Below are 24185 nucleotides of genomic sequence, written 5' to 3'. Positions count from 1 at the left end.
TGAGTTATTTGAAGTAACAAAGAGGATTTATGAGGATAGAGGCGTGGACGTGGTCTATATGGACTTCACTAAGCGTTTGACAAAGTTCCTTATGGTAGTCTGGTTAGCAAGTTTAGATCTCATGGAATACAGGGAGAACTAGCCATTTGGATGCAGAACCGGTTAGAAGGTAGAAGACAGAGGGTGGTGGTGGAGAGTTACTTTTCAGAGCAGGACTTATATACTTAGTGGTAAACTACGGGGACTGTTGCTGAACAAAGAGAACTTGGCATTTGGGTTCATAGCACTTTGAAAGTGGAGTCGCAGATAGATAGGATAGTGAAGGTGTTTGATATGCTTTCCTTTATTGGTCAGAACATTGAGTATAGGAGTTGGGAGGTCATGTTGCAACTGTAAGGACATTGATTAGGCCACTTTTGGAATAGTGCAATTCTGGTCTCCTTCCTATCAGAAGGATGGTGTCAAACCTGAAAGGGTTCAGAAAAGATTTACGAGGATATTGCCAGAGTTGGAGGATTTAAGCTACAGGGAGAGGCTGAATAGACTGGGGCTGTTTTCCCTGGATCGTTGGAGGCCGAGGGGTGACCTTATAGAGGTTTAAAAAAAATCATGAGGGGCATGGATAGGATAAATAGACAAGGTCTTTTCCTTGGGGTGGGGGAGTCCAGAACTCGAGGACATAGGTTTAGGCTGAAAGGGGAAAGATTTGAAAGGGACCTGGAGATGTTAAAAGGTTAATTTGGTCTGTTGACATGTAAGAAATTTGATGCCCCGGATTTGAGTAGGGTGGGTGATGTTCTGTCTTACAGGCAGGATGTGACAATCTAATCATACTCTGTAACTACTGTTTTAAGGAATAACCTAATCTCATACAGTTTTAAGGAATAACCTAATCATACATTAGATTTGTTTCTGGACATAATCACTTTACTTTGTTTTTAGGTGGCATGTGACTATGGGGGAGTGGCAGGGGGTTGTGTCTTGCATGTATGACCGACTGCGATGTATAAAAAGGGAGGACAGTTCCCTTGTTCAGAGAACCTCGCAAGCATCGCAAAGAGCATTAAGTGATCCTCCAAAAGCTTGTACTTGCTGAAATATACCTTGGCTGTTCACAGAAATTGGTATATTGCAGTTGCATCAAGCGTGAAGAATCTCAAGAAGGGAACCCTATATTTGGCATCGAGGATGGGATTCCAATATATATGGAACTTCTTGGCGGACTGAGTAAGTAATCACTTGTATGATAGTAATGTGAGACGATGGGCCCATTAGATAAGAATTTACCTTGGTCTCTCTCACTAACCTATCACTCAGTCGACCTCTCATCCCCTAGGATTTTGTAGTGATGGAATTTCTGAGATAACTTATGCACTTGTACACCGACAAGTTTGTCCTAGGGAGGTTTGAATCCCCCTGGAATTCTGAGGTTAGAGTCCTCAGAGATAAAAGTTCTTGGAAAGGGAGGCTGGAGTTCCCGTAGAATTCTAATAGAAGGAATTGAGGCCCCAGAACATAGTACATAAGATAAAGGATAACTACTGTCTGCCTCAATCACCCTGCCTTAGACCGGTAAGAAAGAGGAAATCCTCCACGCGAAAGTCAGGACCCTGAAGTGGGTGTGGAGACTGAGGACACCGAACTAGTATATAGAGATAAGTTAGGAAGTTGAGACTTTTTAAAAAAATGAGACAGATGTTGGATAAGTCAGGTCTTAGAACCCATTTGCATCGGTTATGTCAGGCTGACCCCCAAAATGAGGAATCAGACATCTGTCAGGATGCTTAAATTTTTAAAAATGGGAAATGAAATTTGGCTGATAGGAGGAACTTGAGCCATAGATAAATGTTTAAAAGCAGAGGAGGCAATTTGGAAACGTAATATGGGGACTAAATGGAAAACTTTAATATCCACGTGGAGAAAGATTGCTGAGGAAATAATGAATAAATTGAAACAGGCCAGCTGGGAGAATAGCGTACATCAAAGAGGGTTTCATGTGTGTGATCATGAGGAAAACCCTAAGTCTTGAGGTGCTGAACAGTCAGTGTGAGGAGTACGATATGAGCAGAGAAAAACAGGAAACATTGAGAAAGGGGAGGTAAAAAGAAAAGGCTCAAGGTTGAAACGTCAAGCCGGACTATCAGGTGGGAATAAAACGGAGGTACCTCCTAACATGTCTGGTCTGCCAATAATGTTTCAAAATAATGACACTGATGACCAGCTATGGTCACAACGCAGATTTGTTCAGAACTCACTCTGCCCAAAATCTCCTAAAAGCCATCCTCCTCCCCAAGCAACTGGCTATAATCAAATGTGTTGCCCATGTCATTTACAATACGGACATCAGCACTGACAATGCCAGAGCTGATCGGGCTGCTAAAGATGCGACAACAGTCTGTAATTCAATGGTGTCCTCTCTGAACCGGCAGGCGCTAAATTGATCACCTGTCTCAACGGGCATACCAGACATGGTCACTTTGCAGCGTTTAGAGGGGGACACCCTTGATCCAGAAAAACAAATATGAAGATGCATGGGTGTTCGCATGGTGCCTCACTCCATAAAAGCAAATTACTGTGGATGCTGGAATCTGAAACCAAAAAAGAGAAAATGCTGGAAAATCTCAGCAAGTCTGGCAGCATCTGTAAGGAGAGAAAAGAGCTGACGTTTCGAGTCTAACTGACCCTTTGTCAGTTAGCTCTTTTCTCTCCTGACAGATGCTGCCAGACTTGCTGAGATTTTCCAACATTTTCTCTTTTTTGATCTGGATCACTCATTGGCCAAACCTAATGCTTTGTTATCAATGCTTGTTGACTGTCTTCATACTGATACCCACCTTGGCAAGAAGGGAAAGAGAGAGGAAATGCAAAGACACTTTCAGCAGCTAACATCATCTCTAAAAATTTTTCTCCATTCACAGGTAACGCACCACTTCGAACTACCACCCGCCCCTCCACAACCTGATCCAAGTCTGACTCTACTTACCTAGTCTCCTGGAAATGTTGCCCATTGGGTCACACACTGTCTCAAGGAATAACCTAATCACATTACATTGTTTTTGGGTGGCATTTGACTATGGGGGAAATAGCAGGGGATTGTGTCTTGCGTACATGACTAATATAAAACCTGTATAAAGGAAGGACGGTTCCCTTGTTCAAGCTTCGCAAAGAGCGTTAAGTGATCCCACCAAAGCTTGTACTTGCTAAAATAAATCATAGCTGTTCAGAGAAATTGGCGTACTACAGTTGCATCAAGCATGTAAAAATCTGAAGAAGTGAACCTCACAATGTAAGGGGCAATTTTTTTCATGCAGAAGGTGGTGCACATATGGAAAGAGTATGAATTACAGGCTGGTACAATTACATTTAAAAGGCATTTGGATGGGTACACGAAACGCAATAGTTTAGAGGGATTTGGGCCAAGTGCTGGCAAATAGGACTAGATTAGGTTAGGCTATCTGGTCAGCATGGATGAGTTAGTCCAAAGGGTCTGTTTCCGTGCTGTGCATCTCTATGACTCTACAACCTATCCTGCCATCTTCAGGGATCAGTGGACAAGACCCCAAGATCCCTGTTCCTCTGAGCTTCTTATGTCCTATCATTTATTGAATACTCCTGTGTCTTAGTCTTCCTTCCAAAGTGCATCACCTCATTTATCAGGGTTAATATCCATTTGCCACTGATCCGCCCATCTGTCCAATCCATCAATATCCTCCTGTTATCCAACATCATCTTCCTCACTGTCAACCACTGGCTGGTCAATCTTTGTGTATCCGCATATTTATCTCGCCCTCCCCCCGCCGCTGACTCCATAATCTCATCTTCATCATTTATGAATACCACAGTAAAACAAAGGGAAGGAGTACACTGTACACAGGGCTCCAGTCACACTAACAGCCATCTACCCCACAGCAGGACCAGCACCGACAGTTGGCTGGCAGAGCAGGGCTCGCCCCAGGTGTACCACTTTTGGAGCAGACTTGGAGTCCAGACAGGCTCCCATTGTACACTCAGAGCAGGACCAGCTCCAGAGAGATTACTCCTGGAGTACACCCAGAACCATGACAAGTACCCAGACAGATTACTCTTGAGTAGGGCCAGCATCATTAATTTACTTAGAATGTTTCCTGTGCTGATAGTCATTATATTTATTTCCTCTCCCGCATTTGCCCTCAATTATTTAGTACTTTTGGGGCATCCAGCCCATATGGCATGCTCATTATAAATTTAACAGCTGTAACTGTTAACTTGATTAGGTTAGTCTCATCTAGAACATCATTGTGCAGGCTTTTGTTTGACCATTTCCTGTAGCAATAGCACAGTTACATCACATTAATCATGTTACAGAATTTGGAATCAAGATAGCCAGACCAGAGGAATTAAAGATCACTTAATTTAGTTCTCTGCAAGCAAACTTCATGTCAGTTATTACAGATTCAGTACATTTCACACCATCCCCTGTCAGCCTCACATGTTTCTTTGGCTCAGTTATTTATTTATGTACATCATTTCCCATTTAAATCAAGTGTCATACTTTTATGGAAACAATAGGTAAGTGGGAGAAAATTGCTTAAACAATCTCCTTCGTAAGGGCAGTTGGGGGATGAATGATAAATCTTAGTCAGCCAGTGATGTCCATATCTGATGAATTTATTTCTAAAAATCTTTAAAAGAAAAATGTGACTTTCTGAATGGTCATTTCGATTTTCTTAAATAATGGTATTACATTTACAATCTAAACAGACAATCCCTGATTTGAGAGGCAAGTGGAAGCAACACAAGGACAATGGCCATCTCCAATGAGAGAATTTAACGACCTCACCTCGAGATTCAGCAGCGTTACAATAACGGAACTGTTCTCTATCAACATTCTGTCAGCTACCATTGATCAGAAACAATTGAACTAGCCACATAAATATTAAGGTTACAAAAGCAGGTCAGAGGCTAAGAATTCTGCAACGAGTAACTCACCTACTGACTTCCCAAATTCTAACCACTACAAGGCACAAGTCAGAAGTGACATAGAAAACACCCAATTGCCAGGATGAATGAAGCTCTGAAAATGCTCAAGAAGCTTAACACCATATAGAACAAAGCAGTCTGCTTGGCTGACTGCACATCCATAAACATTTGCTCCATCTACCACTGACATTCAGTAGCAGTAATGTGTACCATCTATGAGATGCCCTGCAAAAAAATCACAAAGGCTCTGCAGACACAACTTCCAATCCCACTACCATAGAATCATATAGTACAGCAGAGACACTTTGGCCCAACAGGTCTCAACTACACAAAACAAATGCACTACTTATTGGAGATTTATTTTGCCAAACTAGGCTCCCAGCTTTGAATGCTATGACACTCATCCAAGTACTTTGTAAAGATTTGGAAATTTGAGTATCAGTCACCCTCCCAGATGGTGCATTCCAGACTCCCACCACCTTCTGGGTGAAAATGTTTTTCCTCAAATATCCACTAATCTGCCTGCCTTTCACTTTAACCATATTTCCTTGATATTGACTCTTCAACTAAGTGGAACAGCTGCTTTCTATTCACCCTGTCCATGCCCCTTACCGAGAGCATCTTCATCATCTAGAAGGACAAGGGGAACAGGTACATGGAAAATTACCACCTGCATGTGTGCTTCTCCAAGCCACTCATCATCTAGACTTAGAAATATATCACTTTCTCTTTGGTATCATTGGTTCAAAGTACTAGCAGCTCGCTACCACATTCTCAAGGAAAATTCACAATGGGCTACAAATGTAAGCCCATCCAACAATGGCCAAATCCAATAAAAGAATTTTCAAAAATTCCTGAATAATCATACTCAATGAAACAGCAGCACAATCTCCAGGTGAGAGATTGCCAAAGATTCAGATCCCCCATTCCAGTTCATAGAGTCATAGAGATGTACAGCATGGAAACAGACCCTTCGGTCCAACCTGTCCATGTCGACCAGATATCCCAACCCAATCTAATCCCGCCTGCCAGCACCTGGCCCATATCCCTCCAAACCCTTCCTATTCATATACCCATCCAAATGCCTCTTAAATGTTGCAATTGTGCCAGCCTCCACCACATCCTCTGGCAGCTCATTCCATACACGTACCACCCTCTGCGTGAAAAAGTTGCCCCTTAGGTCTCTTTTATATCTTTCCCCTCTCACCCTAAACCTATGCCCTCTAATTCTGGACTCCCCGACCCCAGGAAAAACACTTTGTCTATTTATCCTATCCATGCCCCTCATAGTTATGTAAACCTCTATAAGGTCACCCCTTAGCCTCCGACGCTCCAGGGAAAACAGCCCCAACCTGTTCAGCCTGTCCCTGTAGCTCAAATCCTCCAACCCTGGCAACATCCTTTTAAATCTTTTCTGAACCCTTTCAAGTTTCACATCTTTCCATTTTGTGTCCGTTTGTCCTAGTTTCCCCAGCCGGGAACTTTGTACTATCTACTCCATCAAGTCTATTTCAGAATGTTTCAACAAAATCATCTTTTATTCTTATAAACTGCAGAGAATACTGACACAATTTACTCATCCTCTTGTCAGTGACAACCTCAACCCACAAACTGATTTATTGCTATACCACATCCAAGTAAAATCAAAAACTGTTAAACCAAGTATGGTCTCACTACAGCCCCATACAATTGCTGCAAGATTTCCTTTTACATATACTCCATTACACTTGAAACAAAAGCCATACCATTTGCAATTGGGACAACTTCATACTATATGCCATTACAAAAAACATTAAACAATTTGTGCAGGTAGCTTGTCCCTTCAAGATTTGTCCTTACCAATTAAAATGTTAAATTATAATGTTAAATTCTTTCATTTTCTTTGCAGCAATTTAGTACATAAACCAAAAGAAAAACGTTGATCTCCACAATTGTTATGAAAAATTGTATTTGTATTAACATTCCTGTACACAATCAATGGAATCTAATATTGTTCAGATCTTTAAGCTGCATCTGCAATACATTTTGTGCATTACATAATAGTATGTGTAGCAGATGAAGGAATGGATAAGAGAATTAATTGAGGAGTGACAAAGAATCGGGGTGCTGCTACGTAGACACATTTCTATTTTCTAGAACTGTTAAAATTCATATGATGTATGTTCAGTCACCGTGTTGTTAAGGAGGGAGTATTTTGACTTTGTGACACTGAAGAAACAGCAGTATATTTCCAAGTCAGTGTGGGAGATTCTTGGAGAGGAACTTGCAAGTGGTGGTGTTTTTATATTACTGTTGCCCTTTTCTATATATATGGTTCAGTTAATGAGCTTTGCAAATGTCTGCACTGCACTTTGTAGAAGATTCACACTCCTGCTACTGAGTGTCAGTGGTGAAGTGAGTGAATCTTAGTGGATGTCAATCACCCAGGCAAGTGAAAGTATTCCATCATACTCCCGACTTGTGTCTTGTTAGATGGTGGACAGGCTTTCGGAAAATGGGAGGTAAGTTTACTGTTGCAGGATTCCTAGCCTCTGACATGCTCTAGTAGCCATTGTATTAATTTAGCTAGACCAGCTCATATCTGGTCAATGGCAATACCCAAAATACTGATTGTGGAGATTCAGCCAGGTTGCATTGTCCTATTTTTGTATACAGTATATATCTAAGCAATTTTCCATTATTGGGGAAATGCCAATGTTGTAGCTGTTCTGGAAATAGCTTGGCTAGGGGTATGGCAAGTTCTAGACCTGATGCTTTCAGAACTAGTACTGGAAATGTTGTCACGGCCCAAAATCTTGCAATATCCTGTGCCTCCAGCCATTTCTTGATATCACATGGAGTGAACTGAATTGACTGAATTGACATCTGTGATGTTGGGGACTTCTGCAAAAGACAGAGATGGATCATTCACTTGGTACTTATGGTATAAGATTGTCGCAAATGCACCAGCCTTATCTTTTGCCCTGATGTGAAAGGCTCCATCATTATTGGGAATAGATATAATTGTGTAGCCTCTTCCTCTAGTGTGTTGTTTAGTTGACTACCAGCATTCACAACTGTAGGTGGCAGGACAGCAGTTGATCTGTTGGTCATGCAGTCACTTAGGTCTGTTTATTAGTTGCAACTAACACTATTTGATACACTAATAGTTCTATTTTGTAGCTTCACAAGGCTGACATTACTTCTGGGTGCCTGGTTCTGCTCCTGGAATATTCTCCTACACTCTTCACCGAACCAGGGTTGATCCTAAGCTTGATATTAATGGTAGAGTGCAGGATATGCTGTGCCATTAGGTTACAGATTATGTTGGATTACAAGTCTGATGCTGCTGACCTATGATGCCTCAGTTTTCACTTGCTGAACCTTTTCTAAATCTATCCCATTTGTACAGTGATGGGGTCAGTGAGTTTAGTTGGCTGGACAACTGGTTTGTGATGTAGAATCACTACATCAACAGCATGGGTTAATACAATTCTCACTTTGGCCAAGATCACCACGAAGGCTGTGTTTTCTCAATTTTGCCCCTCACCAGAGGCAAATTTTAACACCCAAGTTTCAACTCACCACCAGTCAACTCTAATTACACAAGTCATTGGAGGATTTTGTCTCCACAAGGACTGTGCAGTGAGCACTGTTATCAATACTGTCATACACAGATACACCTGGTGCAAGAAGACTGAGGGGAATGAGAGCAAATATGTTGTTCCTTCACCATCTGCTAACGACCCATTTTAGTAGCTATACCCTTTAGGCCAAAGCCAGCTTGGCTAGTAGTAGTGCTACTAAGCTATTTCTAGTGATGGATATTGAAATACCCCACCCAGAGTACATTTGCCACAACTGCCATTCTTGGTGCCTCCTCAAATGATGTGCAACATGAAGGACTATTGATTCACCAAGCCGAGCGTTTACGTGCAGCAAGTTTCCATGTAGCAGATGGCACCACAAAACGTCATGGGATCTGGAGTCAATGTTGAAGACTCCTAGAGTAACTTCTTCTCAACTGCATACTACTGTGCAGACACTCCACCTGGGTCTGTACTACTAGTGGAAAAGAGTGAACGCAGGGATGGTAATGTTGTTGTCTGGGACATTGTTTCCAAGGCTTGATTCTGAGAATATTATGATGTCAGACAATTGCTCCTCTAGACATAGATGACTATCACAATTTTGGCACTCGTTCCCAGATGTTAGTAAGGAGAACTTTGCAGGCTCAACAGAACAGTGTATAATTGAATGTGGGAGACCAGCCAGCTGTAAATTTGAGTAGACATCCAGATGTAACAAATGCATGGTTAAGGGCTTCATCAGCAAATGAGCTAAATAAATGCACTGAATGTTATTCTTTCAGCAATGTATTTTTGATAAGCAATTATACCTCATGTTAAAAATTGTCAACTGTGGCTCAATGGCAAACTGAGCTAGAAGGTCAGGAATTCAAGACTCACTACAAGAGACTTGAATAATTAATTGAGGCTAACTCTGCAATGCAATGGTGAGGGAACGCTGTACTATTGGAAGTGCTGTCTCCAGAATGAGGTGTGAAACTCAAGTAGTAGCTGCCCTCTCTGATGGATCCTCAAGATGACAAGGGGGTGTTCTTCTAAAACCTTTGGGCAGTATTTATCCTTCATTCAATAATATAGTCAAAATAATTGATCTGGTCATGATTACACATTACTGTTTACAGAAGCTTACCGCTTGCAAATTGACTGTTGCACTCTCTGCATTACAACAGTGGTGTCAAAAGTGTTGAATTGAATTTGAAGTGCTTTGTGATGCACTGAAATCACACAATGAATACAAGTCTTTTTTTTGGATGATATTTGTAATAGGGTAAGTCTAATAAAGTTAGGGGGAAAAGACTAAATTGAAAATCATTCTTGTTTGGTTATTGGGAGATGCAGCCTGCAATTGTTATCGAAATTCATTCTATTAGTAAAGGAAAGGCATGTTTGTTCCATTACTCCATCAATACTTGAAAAGTTTAATTTCAAAAAATTGAGGATCATATCAATGAGGCTGTTTGGGTCAGATCCACAATTCTTTGGGGATCAGAGTGGAGAAATCTTCTGATCGATCGGGTTAATGAATCCTTAATTTAAGATTTTATACTTGCCTAATGTATCTTTGATGTTCTTTACAAGTGACCCTTTCTTTAAGCTGTTTTTCCTTTCTACATAGTTTGATGGAACATATCCAGTTTTGTTTGATGTGTTTCTTACTCTCCACCAAGTTTTAGAGTCATCAAGCAGCCACAATCGCTCATTTTTCTTGATGTCAAGTTCTTGATCCTGCTGTGCTGTGTAATCCCACTTTGCTATTACAATAACTTCTTCGGTCATTTTTCATGGAGTCCTTCCTGTCAGAGACAACATAGTTTAACATTAAACAATGCATCATTCAACACAAAATCTCACCTTCGCCAATTCAATATTGAGAATCCATGTTCTAGCCAATAACTACTCCTCTGCTTTTCAAATAATACAGAATGGAAATAAAAAAATCGTTTTTTAAGAACTCTTTTCTCAACACTGTCTTTTGGACTATTGTTGTGAAAAAAACGAACATTAAACCTCACATCAAAACAAAAGCACTGATCTAATTTTGAATCTGTTTTTTCACTATTTTAATGCAACTCAGTGAAATGCAAGGAGTTTGCACTACTTTTTAATCATTGTACAGCTCAAAGTTACACTGATTAACTAAGCAAGTTTCCTCAAAATTTAACCAGTTTGAAAATAAAACAATTTAACGTATATTGAGTCTGATCTGATTAAATGGTTTTTCCAACCCCTTCTTCTGAAAGGCTAAAAGAGATTAATAAAAGAGAAAATGAATATCCAATTCCAATCTAAAGGAAATACTACTGTTACACAATTTGGTGACGGATGATTCTATATAGGGTGGCATGTGCAGTACACAGATTGACTATGGTTGTGGCCAATACTTTATACAATATTAATGGGAAAATCATATTTTAAAATCCACCATCCACTGTCCTGTGGTACAGGATAACAACTAGAGCTGGCACTTCCATTGAGCAAATTGCTTAAGGTGGCATGGAAGTTGAGAAAACGTAAGAATGAACCACTGAATTCTGGACTTTAGAGTACAATAGCAAAGAAATAATGATGAATGCTAAAAAAAGTGATTCAGCTTAAACTGGAATGATTTGTCCAATCCTGGGCACCAGGATTTAAAAAACACAGGAAGATGTTAGAGATGAAGAAGAAAACATCATTGTGTTAGGGATAATGGACATCAGTCATGAGGATAGACTGCCAGAGTTATTCACATCAAAGAAGAGTGAGCTATGATTTGATGGAGGCTAGACAATCATTTGTGGCTAGACAAAGCAGATATAGGGAAATTGCTCCCATTGACAAAAACGGCTAAAAAATCAGAGGATTGCAGCTTTGAAATGATTAACAAAGAATCAAAGGTGAGGCAAGGAAAATTTTAATTATGTAGCAAAGGATTACAATCTGGAATGAGGTTCCCAAAAGGATGATAGAGGCAGATTTAATTTTGGCTTTCAAAGGAAATTAGATGAACAGATTAAAGGAAAAACCTTGCAGGGCAGATGAGAGGAACAAGGGCTGGCAGAGGGTTGGCACAGGTTCAATGAACGCAATGGGCTCCTTTTCTGCTGTAATCATTCTGTGATTTAATAAGGTACTGTTCAAAGCAAGACATAACAATAAGGGCAGCGTGACAGTACAGTCGTCAGACCTTACACCATGCACAAGTCACTCCAATAACTTCTAAAAGCTGGAGTCACATTACAGATGCGCACGAACCTTGCGCACTGACACACTTTGGCTTTTGGATATTAAAAGAAAGACATCCTGCCGGCATTATTTTTAAAAATACCTGAACTACACCACAATCTTTCATAAAGCAATTCATAAACAATCAACCTATCTCAAATCAACTTCAAAAGTAAATAAATATTTACTTCAATATTATCAGTCATTAAGGAAACATTCAGTTACCTTTCTACTATTTTCAAATACATTCAAGTATCTTAAAAAATCAAGCACGTTAGATTTTGTTGATAGGCCAGTGTTCGCTATTTTGTAAAACTAATTAAACCGATGTTATAAATTTTTATTTTAAGCATTGAAAAGAGCAGCATGATGTCAAATTACATATTCTCATTTTCCTTCCTTCCTCCACCTGAATATACTAATATCCTCAATAGTTTCCATCATTTTTATCATACCATAGAGCCTAGTGTTTCAGTTCACTTTATTTAGATTTGCCATAAACCATGTTTCTGACTCCATTAAAAAAATGACTTTTTTTTTATCTCACTGAGTGTAAGTAATATTTATACACACAAACAGCTCAGAAAATGAATACTGAAGACAAGCATTTCCATTTTCCTCAATCTTTTTTTCAAACCTTATTTCCTTTTCTGTCACCTCTTCCCCATTCACCAGTTTCTTAAAAGTCCAAACCAAAGCAAGAAAATTTTAAGAATTCCTTCCAGACTGAAACCCAACATACACAGTTCTTATAATAAAACATTTTATGCAACACATCCTTCTTGACATCATCCAAAAACATCAGACAATAAGAAGAAACTCAGCAGGACTGAAGAAGAATTACACTGTATTCAAAATATCAACTCTGTTTATCTCTCCACAGATGATGCCAGACCTAATGAGCTTCAGAAGCATTTTTGTTTGTTCTCATGGTTTCACTTGTTCCTACGTCTACCACCTCTGATGCCCGATAACACCTCAGAATTTTGTTTCTCTGGCTCGGACTTCTTGCTCATCCTTCCTGCTCTCCCTTTGTCCCACCAGTTCAAAATGCATTTTAAGAAACTTTCTTCTTAAAAACCCTCAGTTACTGACCTCCTCAATTAAGTTGCTGCTTAAACCCAACATTTTCAGCCAAGTATTTGGTCATGACTACTTCAGCTTAGCATCCATTTTTATAGTTTACTTTTGGGATTTCTCTGTTTTAAATACGGTCTATAAATGTAAAGTGCCACAAATATACCAAAATCAGTTTAATTCTATCAAATAGACCAATTTCTTTCTGCAAGGGGGTTTTACAAACACAATTCAGCAATGAAAAGAATGCCTCAAGTCATTTAATTCTCCTAGAATCTTCTGGCTTTTAAAATACAAGCTTGGCTTAATATCCTTCACTTTGCTGTTTACTTTTTTCCATTCTTTTCAAACTTGATTAGATTAAATTACCTACAGTGTGGAAACAGGCCCTTTAGCCCAACAAGTCCACACCAACCCTCCGAAGAGAAACCCACCCCCCTATATTTACCCCTGACTAATCCACCTAACACTACCAGCAATTTAGCATGGCCAATTCACCTAGCCTGCACATCTTTCGACTGTGGGAGGAAACTGGAGCACCCGGAGGAAACCCACGCAGACACGGGGAGAATGTGCAAACTCCACACGGACCGTTGCCCGAGGCAGGAATTGAACCCGGGTCTCTGGCGCTGTGAGGCAGCAGTGCTAACCATTGAGCCACCGTGCCGTCTCTAATGATGTACCACAATATGTGCCTTAGCCTATTATCTTGATTCCTAACTTTAAAAAATAACATGGGTCTGAATAAAATTAGATAACATGAATTAGAATGATGGATATATAAATAATAGAAAGAAAGACTTGCATTTAAACATTGCCTTTCATAACTGCTGAATGTCTCAAAATGCTTTAAAATCAACTGCAATTACTATTGTATTTCTGCAATTCCTACATTACTTCTGACATTCAGGGTTACTGAAAGTGTGTGAAACAATATAAACAAGCAATGAGTGAGACAGTGCATTTATTAGCCTATGACCACACACACTTAAGTTCCTCTCCACCTAAACCTTCAACACTATGGCAGTCCCAGAAAGTTAAAATCCCGACCATTACCACTCTATTATTCTTACAGATAACTGAGATCTCCATACAAATTTGTTTCTCAATTTCCCACTGACTATTTAGGGTTCTATATTACAATCCCGATAAGGTAATTATCTCTTCCTTATTTCTCAGTTTCACCCAAATAACTTCCCTGACATATTCCAGGAGTATCCTCCCTAAGTACAGCCATAATGTTATCCCTTATCAAGGACACCACTTCCCCTCCTCTCTTGCCCCCACTTCTATCATTCCGAAACAGTTGAAAAATGTATTACTTTTCACCCTACACACCATTCTCTGCAGGACTTTATTCATTTATCTAAATCCACACAGTTCAGGACAGATTCACAGAGTCAAAGCCTATGATCTCCAAGTCATACAGTCATAATGTTGTAGAGATGTATATTATGGAACAGCCCCTTCAGTCTAACTCATCCATGCCGACCAGATATCCTAATCTACTGCTATTTGCCAGCACTTCGCCCATACCCCTTTAAACCCTTCCTATTCATATACCTATCCGGAGGCCTTTCAAATGTAATTATATCAGTCTCCACCACTTCCTCTGGGAGCTCATTTCATATACACCATTCCACTCATTCTGCACCACCCTCTGCGTGAAAAAGTTGCCCCTTAGGTCCCTTTTAAATTTTTCCCCTCTCACCCTAAACCTATGTTCTCTAGTTCTGGACTCCCGCAGAGTAACTATCTTGCTGAAGTTTAATCAGGAAATACACAGTCTGACTGCAGAGCCCAAGTAGACTGTCTGTTTGTTGTCTAACCAGAATTACTAGATTTTTTTCATGGCACAGGTTAAAAAGCCAAATGTAGAAATGAGGAAAAAGTTCCAGCCTCCAGAGCCAGCTTCTGTCAGTAAGCCAGACTAACTGATGAATCAGAAATGGTCTGCATCATTGTCACTCTGCCTCACTCAGCTCTTTAGATTACTTTAGATTACAAAGTCTACTATAGAAGGTTGCCTTGGTCCAAACATCTAACACCAGACATTTGAAATCTTGGAGTCAGTTCAATCATGACAAGATGCTAATTATCTCTTCTGCCTTTAACTTTGAAAGATGTTTGAACTTCTAATAAGCAAAATGAGGTTCTGCATAATTAAACACAAGTCAGGAGCTTTCCTCCTTCTGATTGCAAGATAGATACATGTCACACATCAACACTTTCAGATGCAGGGCTTCAGCCACAGAAGCTTCTGTCTGGAACCTACACAAGCAATGCACTTGGATGTGTGAGTGCATATTCTAATTCCTTTTCCCAGCAGCCGTTACCAGTTATCTATTTTTAGTGTGCAGGGACTAACACAAACCAGTCTGTGACATGCTAGCAACAATTATGCTCTGAATGTCCAAGTTCAATGCAACATAGCAGGTTTATCATTGATAGGTAATTTACTTTGGTCACCTTTAGACAGAAAACTCAAAATCCATTCTGGACCTTAGAACTTGAGAGAACATCTGCCCTGTATGTGGATCCAAAGCATGCTCTAGGCATGTCTTCAGTGAACAAATAAAATGAAAATACAACTAGCCTTTAAGGTGTGTAAAACGGTGGAGTAAAGTTATTTTTAACTTGCAATTAAACGATAATTTTAGTCTCTATGTACCAAAGAGCATTAGCTGTCTCAAGATTTCACAAAGGCTAAAACTCTAGGGCCATGGGTTCAAATCTCCCTACAAATGATGTTGAAATGCAATCTTATGGAAACATGCAAGATTTTGAGGGGGTTTGACTGAGTAGATGTTAAGAGGTTTCCACTAGTGGGGGAATCTCAAATTAGGCAGCACATTCTCAGAATAAGGAACATTTAGTTAAAACAGAGATGCAAAGGAATTTTCTTTTCCTCACAGCCATGAATGTCTGGAATGTTCTACCCCAGAGAGGAATGAGGTTAGATTATTGAAAGTATTTCAAGAGGAAGTAGATAGATTTTTGAAATGTTGAGGATTGGAAATTATGGAGATCAGGCATCAAGGTGGGGTTGAAGCATGGGGCAGATTAGCCAAGATCTAACAGAATGGCTGGAAAGGTTCAAGGATTGGAGAGACGATGACTGCTCCTATTTCTTGAGGAGGTCAGGAGCTCAGAGGCATCAGTAGCTGTTATGGAACTCTGTTCAAGTTTAACAGTTGCAAAGAAATTTTGCTTCCTCAACTTTCTCCCCCTATGACACTATTTCAAGGCTGGAAAATTGTCACAGCCCAATGAGTGAGGGGAGAGGAGAACCTATGAGAGCAGGGGAGAGATGGTAGGAGTTTGGCTATTGCTGCCTATGGACACATTACTCCAAAATTTCACCTTATAAATCACACATGAAGACCAGAGCCCTATTTTGAGAAGTTTCTATTTTAATTCTAACTCACCGTTCAAACTGTGGATGTGAGTCAAACAACACAACCTCAATTCCTGAATTGATTCCTGAAGAAGGGCTTATGCCCAAAACATCGATTCTCCTGTTCCTTTGATGCTGCCTGACCTGATGCGCTTTTCCAGCAACACATTTTTAAACAAAACCTCAAGGCCAGCCTTTTTCAGCACATGTGGACTTGACACACTAATAAAAACCACAAAAGCAAAATTTACCACTCTCGCTCCTCATTCAACCCTGCTGTTGAAGATCTCCTCCCCCTCCCAACACTACACTCTTACAGGTCCGACTGCTTCCCCTGCTGCACCCACCCTTTCTACACTCTTACAGTTCTTATTGAAGGATCATGACAATTTTCCAGCTTTGAAATAGGGTCCCAGTAGAAAAAATGCTTGGGAACATCTGTCTTTCTAATAAGAGTCCCAAACTTTTGACTATATGTTATTAATACTTAGCTACAAGAGCAGCAAAATCAAACTGAGTAAATTAATCAAGTTCTGATTCATTCATTCATTGGAAAATGCACTTATCTTCTTTAACAGAAAAAATTCTTCTTGACTTTACAAATGCATCTAGTACTTGGTGTTCTCCACAGAAACTTAGTGAAGCGCCATGGCCAATCTACTGTTTGATCATTTGGACACATATTATTAGTTTTGAAGAAATTAACTCACTTCATATATTTTAATATAATTGTGACTTCTGCGAGATATCAAGAATGAAAATCTTTGAGGAGAAAGTGAGGTCTGCAGATGCTGGAGATCAGAGCTGAAAATGTGTTGCTGGAACAGCGCTGCAGGTCAGGCAGCATCCAGGGAACAGGAGAATCGACGTTTCGGGCATAAGCCCTTCTTCAGGAATGAGGAAAGTGTGTCCAGCAGGCTAAGATAAAGGGTAGGGAGGAGTCTCCTTACCCTTTATCTTAGCCTGCTGGACACACTTTCCTCATTCCTGAAGAAGGGCTTATGCCCGAAACGTCGATTCTCCTGTTCCCAGGATGCTGCCTGACCTGCTGCGCTGTTCCAGCAACACATTTTCAGATCAAGAATGAAAACATTACTTAACAATAAATGTATCAAATGTACATTCATCTGAAAACAAAGGGCACTTAATGGGAGAAATTATAGTCACTTAAAGAACAATTGTCAGGTTTATCATGTACAGAACAAACTCGATAATCCGAACATCAATTATCTGAACAAGATCTCAAGGTCCCATAAAAATGCTATCCATTATCCGAACAATCCGTTATCTGAACTCCTAGAATATTCCCCACCCATCGCATTCAGACGATCGAGGTTGTTCTGTATATTTTACCCGAACCGGTTTTCCATTAAATGCTTCAATAAAAATGCAACTTTTAGTACAAGCTAATGCTACATCTGCAACATTTTGCCTCAGAATTTCACAGCATATAATTTAAACCATGCAGTTATTTTGTACTGTGGGAACCATTAATTGCTTTGAGATATAATTCAGACTTATGTCACAAGATGATGGTGGCAATGTTACACAATTTATAAGTGCTGGCTGAAATACATGAAAAAGTATAAATTTAAACAAGGAGGGCCTTTACTTTTAAAATAAATTTCATACAAAATAATCAAAAGCAGATATTTATGTATTCCTGATCATCTTGCTCTTCGAAAGCAGCAAGTGAGAAAAGGGTAGAAAATTATGAGCACATAAAAAGCTCCTAGGTCTCTGCAAGTTAAAGGCATAAGCCAAAGGAGTTACAGATAATGGCTACCAAAAGTAGATTAAACAAAAAATCTATAACCAATTTCTACATTCTTAGCTTGCACTCAAGTTAACTAGAATTAGCAGATAAATTGACAAGTAAATAGTTTGTGCATTTAAAATATACTGCAGAATACAACAAATTCATAGTCAAAATTTGAGAGTTTGCTCAGAGAGGTTTTTTTTGCCACATGGGAGTCTAGAAGAAGAGAGCACAGTCTCAGAAGGAAGGGGCGCCTAGTTTAGTCTGACATGAGGAGGAATTTCTTCACGCAGAGGATTGAGTGTCTTTGGAACTCCTTGCCACAGAGATCTGTGGTGCAGATTGCGTGTGTAAATTTAAAGCTGTGATAGATAGATTCTTGATCAGTAGGGATATACAGGAAAAGGGCAGGAAGGTGGACATGAATGGCCTACTCCTGTTCTGTTTCTTGTGATCTTAAAACCAGTGATTTTTAGACAAAATAATAATCTCCAATCCCTCCCCTTCAAACAAGATCCTGCATTTCTAATTTTCTCTTCTAAGTTGCTAACTCATACTAGTCTTTAGCTCCCCAGACAATTCCATGGTACCTGACCCAAGTGCAATTCTTAACAGGACAGCCATCAGGACTGAACCGGTTTCTGTCCTTGATGGTTGACCCTGACATACAACTTCTAAATAGAAAACTGTAAAGCTGACTGATTGATAGGAACACTCTGACCACCAGCTATCCCCCACAACATTATCCAGCCAGCAGGTTGAGACATTGAGGTCAATTACTACCTTTCTGTTTTCTCTAACCTTGACCAGTTATTTCAGCTCAGAACAGAGACTGAAACAGGGTCCTTTCTGATCTGTACGGAAAAGCTTAGCACCATCAGATACATGTACCTACTGACTTATCAGATGTTCAAAAAAATCCTGTCCCAGATAAAAGAATAATTACAATGAAGAATAGTACCAATGGGTTTTACAGTAGCGAAAATGCAATGATAAAATAGCACTTCAGATTGAACAGTAGTCCATTTATAATTTTTTAAAGATTAGACTTGACTGATAAGTGACTGAGAACTACTTTTAGTATAATTAAAGAAACAGGCACAATTCCAATTCTGCATCATGTGTTAATGTATGATAGTCTAAATACCTCACCATGTCCATAAACTGACTGATTACTGAGGCAAAACAGCAACATAAGCAGTTCTAGAACTGCACTAAGTGCAAGATTTTAAAATCTCTATTTTAAAATATTGTTTCCTGGCATGGAGTTTCTAAAATTACTTTCTGCAAACATCTGTGATCAAGGGAAATCTGGCCAACTTTGCTTTGGGTCAAGGCTAGTTTAGTTGACCTTGCTGACTAGCTGCTTTAAAAGAATTCTAACAGAGGTAAATTAAAGAAAACACATGACAATAAATGAAATATAAGCCAGGAGATTGTTTTTATTGCTACATTTCAATGTTTTGTTCATTTCAATACCTAGTTCTGCACAGGAAAACTAGTGTCAGCGCCAACACTGCAGGCTGGCAGCTCACAGTCAGGCTGATTGGAAGATCGCTGTTGTAACCCCCTTGTTCAGGAAAGGATCAAGACAAAAGATGGAAAATTATAGGCCAATTAGCCTAACATCGGTTGTTGGTAAAATTCTAGAATCCATCATTAAGGATGAGGTTTCTAAATTCTTGGAAGAGCGGGGTCGGTTTAGAACCAGTCAACATGGATTTAGTAAGGGGAGGTCGTGCCTGACAAACTTGTTGGAATTCTTTGAAGAGGTGACAAGTAGGTTAGACCAGGAAAACCCAGTGGATGTGGTCTATCTAGACTTCCAAAAGGCCTTTGATAAGGTGCCACACGGGAGGCTGCCGAGCAAGGTGAGGGCCCATGGTGTTCGAGGTGAGCTACTGGTATGGATTGAGGATTGGCTGTCTGACAGGAGGCAGAGAGTTGGGATAAAAGGTTCTTTTTTGGAATGGCAGCCGGTGACAAGCGGTGCCCCGCAGGGTTCAGTGTTGGGGCCGCAGCTGTTCACGTTGTATATTAATGATCTGGATGAAGGGACTGGGGCATTCTAGCGAAGTTTGCCGATGATACGAAGTTAGGTGGACAGGCAGGTAGCACTGAGGAAGTGGGGAGGCTGCAGAAGGATCCAGACAGTTTGAGAGAGTGGTCCAGGAAATGGCTGATGGAATTCAATGTGAGCAAATGCGAGGTCTTGCACTTTGGAAAAAAGAATACAAGCATTGACTACTTTCTAAACAGTGAGAAAATTCATAAAGCCAAAGTACAAAGGGATCTGGGAGTGCTAGTCGAGGATTCTCTAAAGGTGAACATGCAGGTTGATTAAGAAAGCGAATGCAATGTTGTCATTTATCTCAAGAGGGTTGGAATATAAAAGTATCATTGTGCTACTGAGACTTTATAAAGCTCTGGTTAGGCCCCATTTGGAGTACTGCGTCCAGTTTTGTTCCCCACACCTGAGGAAGGACATACTGGCACTGGAGCGTGTCCAGCGGAGATTCACATGGACGATCCCTGGAATGGTAGGTCTAACATATGAGGAACGGCTGAGGATCCTGGGATTGTATTCATTGGAGTTTAGAAGATTAAGGGGAGATCTAATAGAAACTTACAAGATAATACATGGCTTGGAAAGGGTGGACGCTAGGAAATTGTTTCCGTTAGGCGAGGAGACTAGGACCCGTGGACACAGCCTTAGAGTTAGAGGGGGTAAATTCAGAACAGAAATGCGGGGACATTTCTTCAGCCAGAGAGTGGTGGGCCTGTGGAATTAATTGCCGCAGAGTGCAGTGGAGGCCGGGACGCTAAATGTCTTCAAGGCAGAGATTTATAAATTCTTGATGTCACAAGGAATTAAGGGCTACGGGGAGAATGCGGGTAAGTGGAGTTGAAATGCCCATCAGCCATGATTGAATGGTGGAGTGGACTCGATGGGCCGAATGGGCTTACTTCCACTCCTATGTCTTATGGTCCCTTATAAAATCTAGGATCATGTTTTACGATGACAACTTGCAACCCTGAACAGGTAGTTGGTTACCTGTGCTCCAATTCAGCGATAAGACTCAACGAATCATATTTTTCTCCTCCTTAAATAACACATTCCATTGTCAACCAAATGTACATTTACCCTTTATCTTCAATCCCAGACAGAAACTCTATTTCATAATCACTGAATTATCTTCTCCCTGGCAACTAACTGAGGCCGATTCAGATTGTTTGCAAGTCAATGTCATATTTGACCCCTGGATAAGGTTCCAATCATGTGTATGCCTCACTAAGACTGCCTATTTACTTATCATCTGACTCAGTCAATGCCTCAAGTCATATCCTTATCCAAACATTTACTAACTCTAGACTTGACATTTTCCAATACTCTCCAGGTAGCTTCCCATGTATCCTCAGTAAACATGAGGTCATCCAGAATTCTGATGTCCATTCCCTCATTTGAACTTGGTTCTGTTCACTGAACACCCTGTAAATTGTTCAAAGCAAGGGCAACAATGGATGGGCAATAAATGCTGACACAAACCAGCAACACATTCAATCCCATGAGTGAATTTACAAAAGCAATGCTTCAATTTTAACATTTTCATTCTTGTTCTCAAAGCTCATCAAAAATAGCCTACGTAAACTACTAACTGAGACAGAAGCTGAAGAAAGTATCAAATGGAATAAGAAATACATTCAGAGTATAAAAAAAGGAATAAATTGAAACAATTATTCAAAAGGACAACAGGAATAAAAACTAGCAATGTCAGTAATGTCTAGGTAAAACCCAATGGGCTTGATTGAGTAACTGTAAATTAACAGACTTTACACTAGACCTTTTTTTGCAAACTTTCAAATATTTCACAAAAATAAATCATGCAACTTCAGTTTAAATAGACTTACCACGCCATCCCCCACCAGAATACAATGGACATGACTCAGAATCCATCATTTAAACAGGGGAAGCTAGACACAACTCAATCTTAAATTCACCAATAGAAATGCATTGAAAGTATGTCGAAAAACAGGAGTACTGTATCAGACATGACTCTTTGACTGTCCACAGTAGGGAGCACACTATCTGCATTCAACAACTCATGCTTGCAACTCAGTGTCCAACCTCAGATGTAATTCTGCTATTAAATGCTTCCTAAATAACCCACGGTACAGTAGTAAGTACTCCAGAAACAAATTTAAGGTCAGAATCATAGAATGATTTATTTCCACTTTTACTCATGCAGGAGGACCTTCTTTCCAGGCAAAAGTAATATGCCCACATACTGCACCCTTTATATTTTTTTTTCTTTTTTTCTATTTTTTTTTTGACACAAAGTGCACCAATCTTTATTCAATTTTCACCACCAGGAAGATAGGAAAACACCCGGGTGGCCAGTGACAAACGCTGCCCTTCACATCAAAGGGCAATGCTGTGTGATCAAAACAGTGAGGGGGAGGGTAGGGACTAAATCAAAATAGAATTGGAGGGAGAAATGATGCACTCCACTCCCTGCGGCGCCCACCTCTCCCTGAACAACTCCAGGGTGTTGGTCGACACCGCGTGCTCCTTCTCCAAGGACACCCGGGCCCCTAACGTAACCGCGGAAGAGGGGCAGGCAGTCGGCCTTAACGACCCCCTCCACGGCCCGCTGCCTGGACCTGTTGATGGCCAGTTTGGCCAGGCCCAGGAGCAGACCCACGAGGAGGTCTTCAGACCTGCCCTCCTTCCTCCGTACCGGGTGCCCAAAGATCAGGAGCGTGGGACTGAAGTGCAGCCAAAAACAGAGGAGAAGGTTTTTAAGGAAATCAAAAAGGGAGTGCAAACGCCCACACCCAATATACACGTGGTCCACGGACTCCACAGCACCACAGAACAAGCAGTTGGGCTGGGAGTCCGTGAACCACCGCAACTGCACCCTTTATATTGAGTAAGAGGTTGTGAAGAGAGCCTATCCCTGCTCATCTTGGGAACACCCTCAATCAAAGTCCGCCAGCTGATTCGAATTTAATCAGTTAATTAAGACAGTTAATAGCACTTCCAGAACCGGAAGGTGGGTAGGGGCAGGCTGCCTTAGAGTGGTCGGAAGGTGGGAGGGGCGGGGGCTTGCTGGGTCTGTATTGTCTGCACTTTTGTATGTAACAGTACTGTCTAATGTACAACTGTCATTGCTGTTGTCTCTTTATATCTTTGTGAAACTGGGATTTGAGGTTTGTCCTCATGTCCCTGTAAACTGTTTTGAATGGTAGGGTTTGGGGCCTGGCTTTGCTGCTCCTCTCACTTGTAAAATTGCTGTCTCTTGTATGCAGCTGTAAATGTAACTGTTTGTTGTAAACTGTTTTTGTAATTTGTTTAATAAAATATAAAATATAAACAGGGAAAAAAAAAATAGCACTTCCAGAGCAGGGCAGCAGTAGACGTCCGGTACGTGGCCATCGCCATCCGACACCTCAAAACGGCGGTGCTCGGACCCGACATAGTGCACCAGTTGGAGGACGCTCAGGTGTGCAGTGGGATCCCGTCCGCGCTCACCCCAGCCCGGCCGGAATTTCACATTGGCCCCAAAATCCCGTACTTCCCGCGGGAGCCTGTGCCCCACAACCTGAGCTGCCTCCGAAATTTTAATTTTGTCTCATTTAGGGATGTAACAAGGAAAGCACTGTATAGACTGCTGCTGCACACCGTCCACCTCTTCTCCCTCATCCACCGTCCGGACACGCCTTGGCGTGCCCATTTGCCACCGGGCGGTGGGGATCCCCAGTGGAGGGCTCTCTACGTGGGAGTCCTCCCCCTTTCTCTCGGGGATCTGGGGTGGAGGGTGCTGCACGCAGCAGTCCCCTGCAACCGCAGGTTGCTGTGGTTCACGGACTCCCAGCCCAACTGCTTGTTCTGTGGCGCTGTGGAGTCCGTGGACCACGTGTATATTGGGTGTGAGCGTTTGCACTCCCTTTTTGATTTTCTGAAAAACCTTCTCCTCTGTTTTTGGCTGCACTTCAGTCCCACGCTCCTGATCTTTGGGCACCCAGTACGGAGGAAGGAGGGCAGGTCTGATGACCCCTTCGTGGGTCTGCTCCTGGGCCTGGCCAAACTGGCCATTAACAGGTCGAGGCAGCGGGCGGTGGAGGGGGTCGTTCGGGCCGACTGCCTGCCCCTCTTCCGCGGTTATGTTAGAGCCCGGGTGTCCTTGGAGAAGGAGCACGCGGTGTCGACCAACACCCT

General features: G+C 41.1%; 1 protein-coding gene across 1 annotated transcript in view; it reads right to left on the bottom strand.

The window, feature by feature from the left end:
- Positions 1-24185, bottom strand: part of LOC122550671 (cytoplasmic protein NCK2) — a 92936-nt gene that overhangs the window by 29548 nt on the left and 39203 nt on the right. The window contains exon 2 of the mRNA XM_043691757.2: positions 10079-10321. Coding sequence (XP_043547692.1) covers positions 10079-10304 — 226 coding nt within the window. The 5' untranslated portion in view covers positions 10305-10321. The remainder of the gene's footprint in view (positions 1-10078; positions 10322-24185) is intronic.

The sequence above is a fragment of the Chiloscyllium plagiosum genome, unplaced genomic scaffold, assembly GCF_037043375.1.
Source record: "Chiloscyllium plagiosum isolate Xiang-an unplaced genomic scaffold, Cpla_swu_hap1 HiC_scaffold_6, whole genome shotgun sequence".
NCBI classification, from domain to species: Eukaryota; Metazoa; Chordata; class Chondrichthyes; order Orectolobiformes; family Hemiscylliidae; genus Chiloscyllium; species Chiloscyllium plagiosum.
This window is presented reverse-complemented; position numbering and strand designations above follow the sequence as displayed.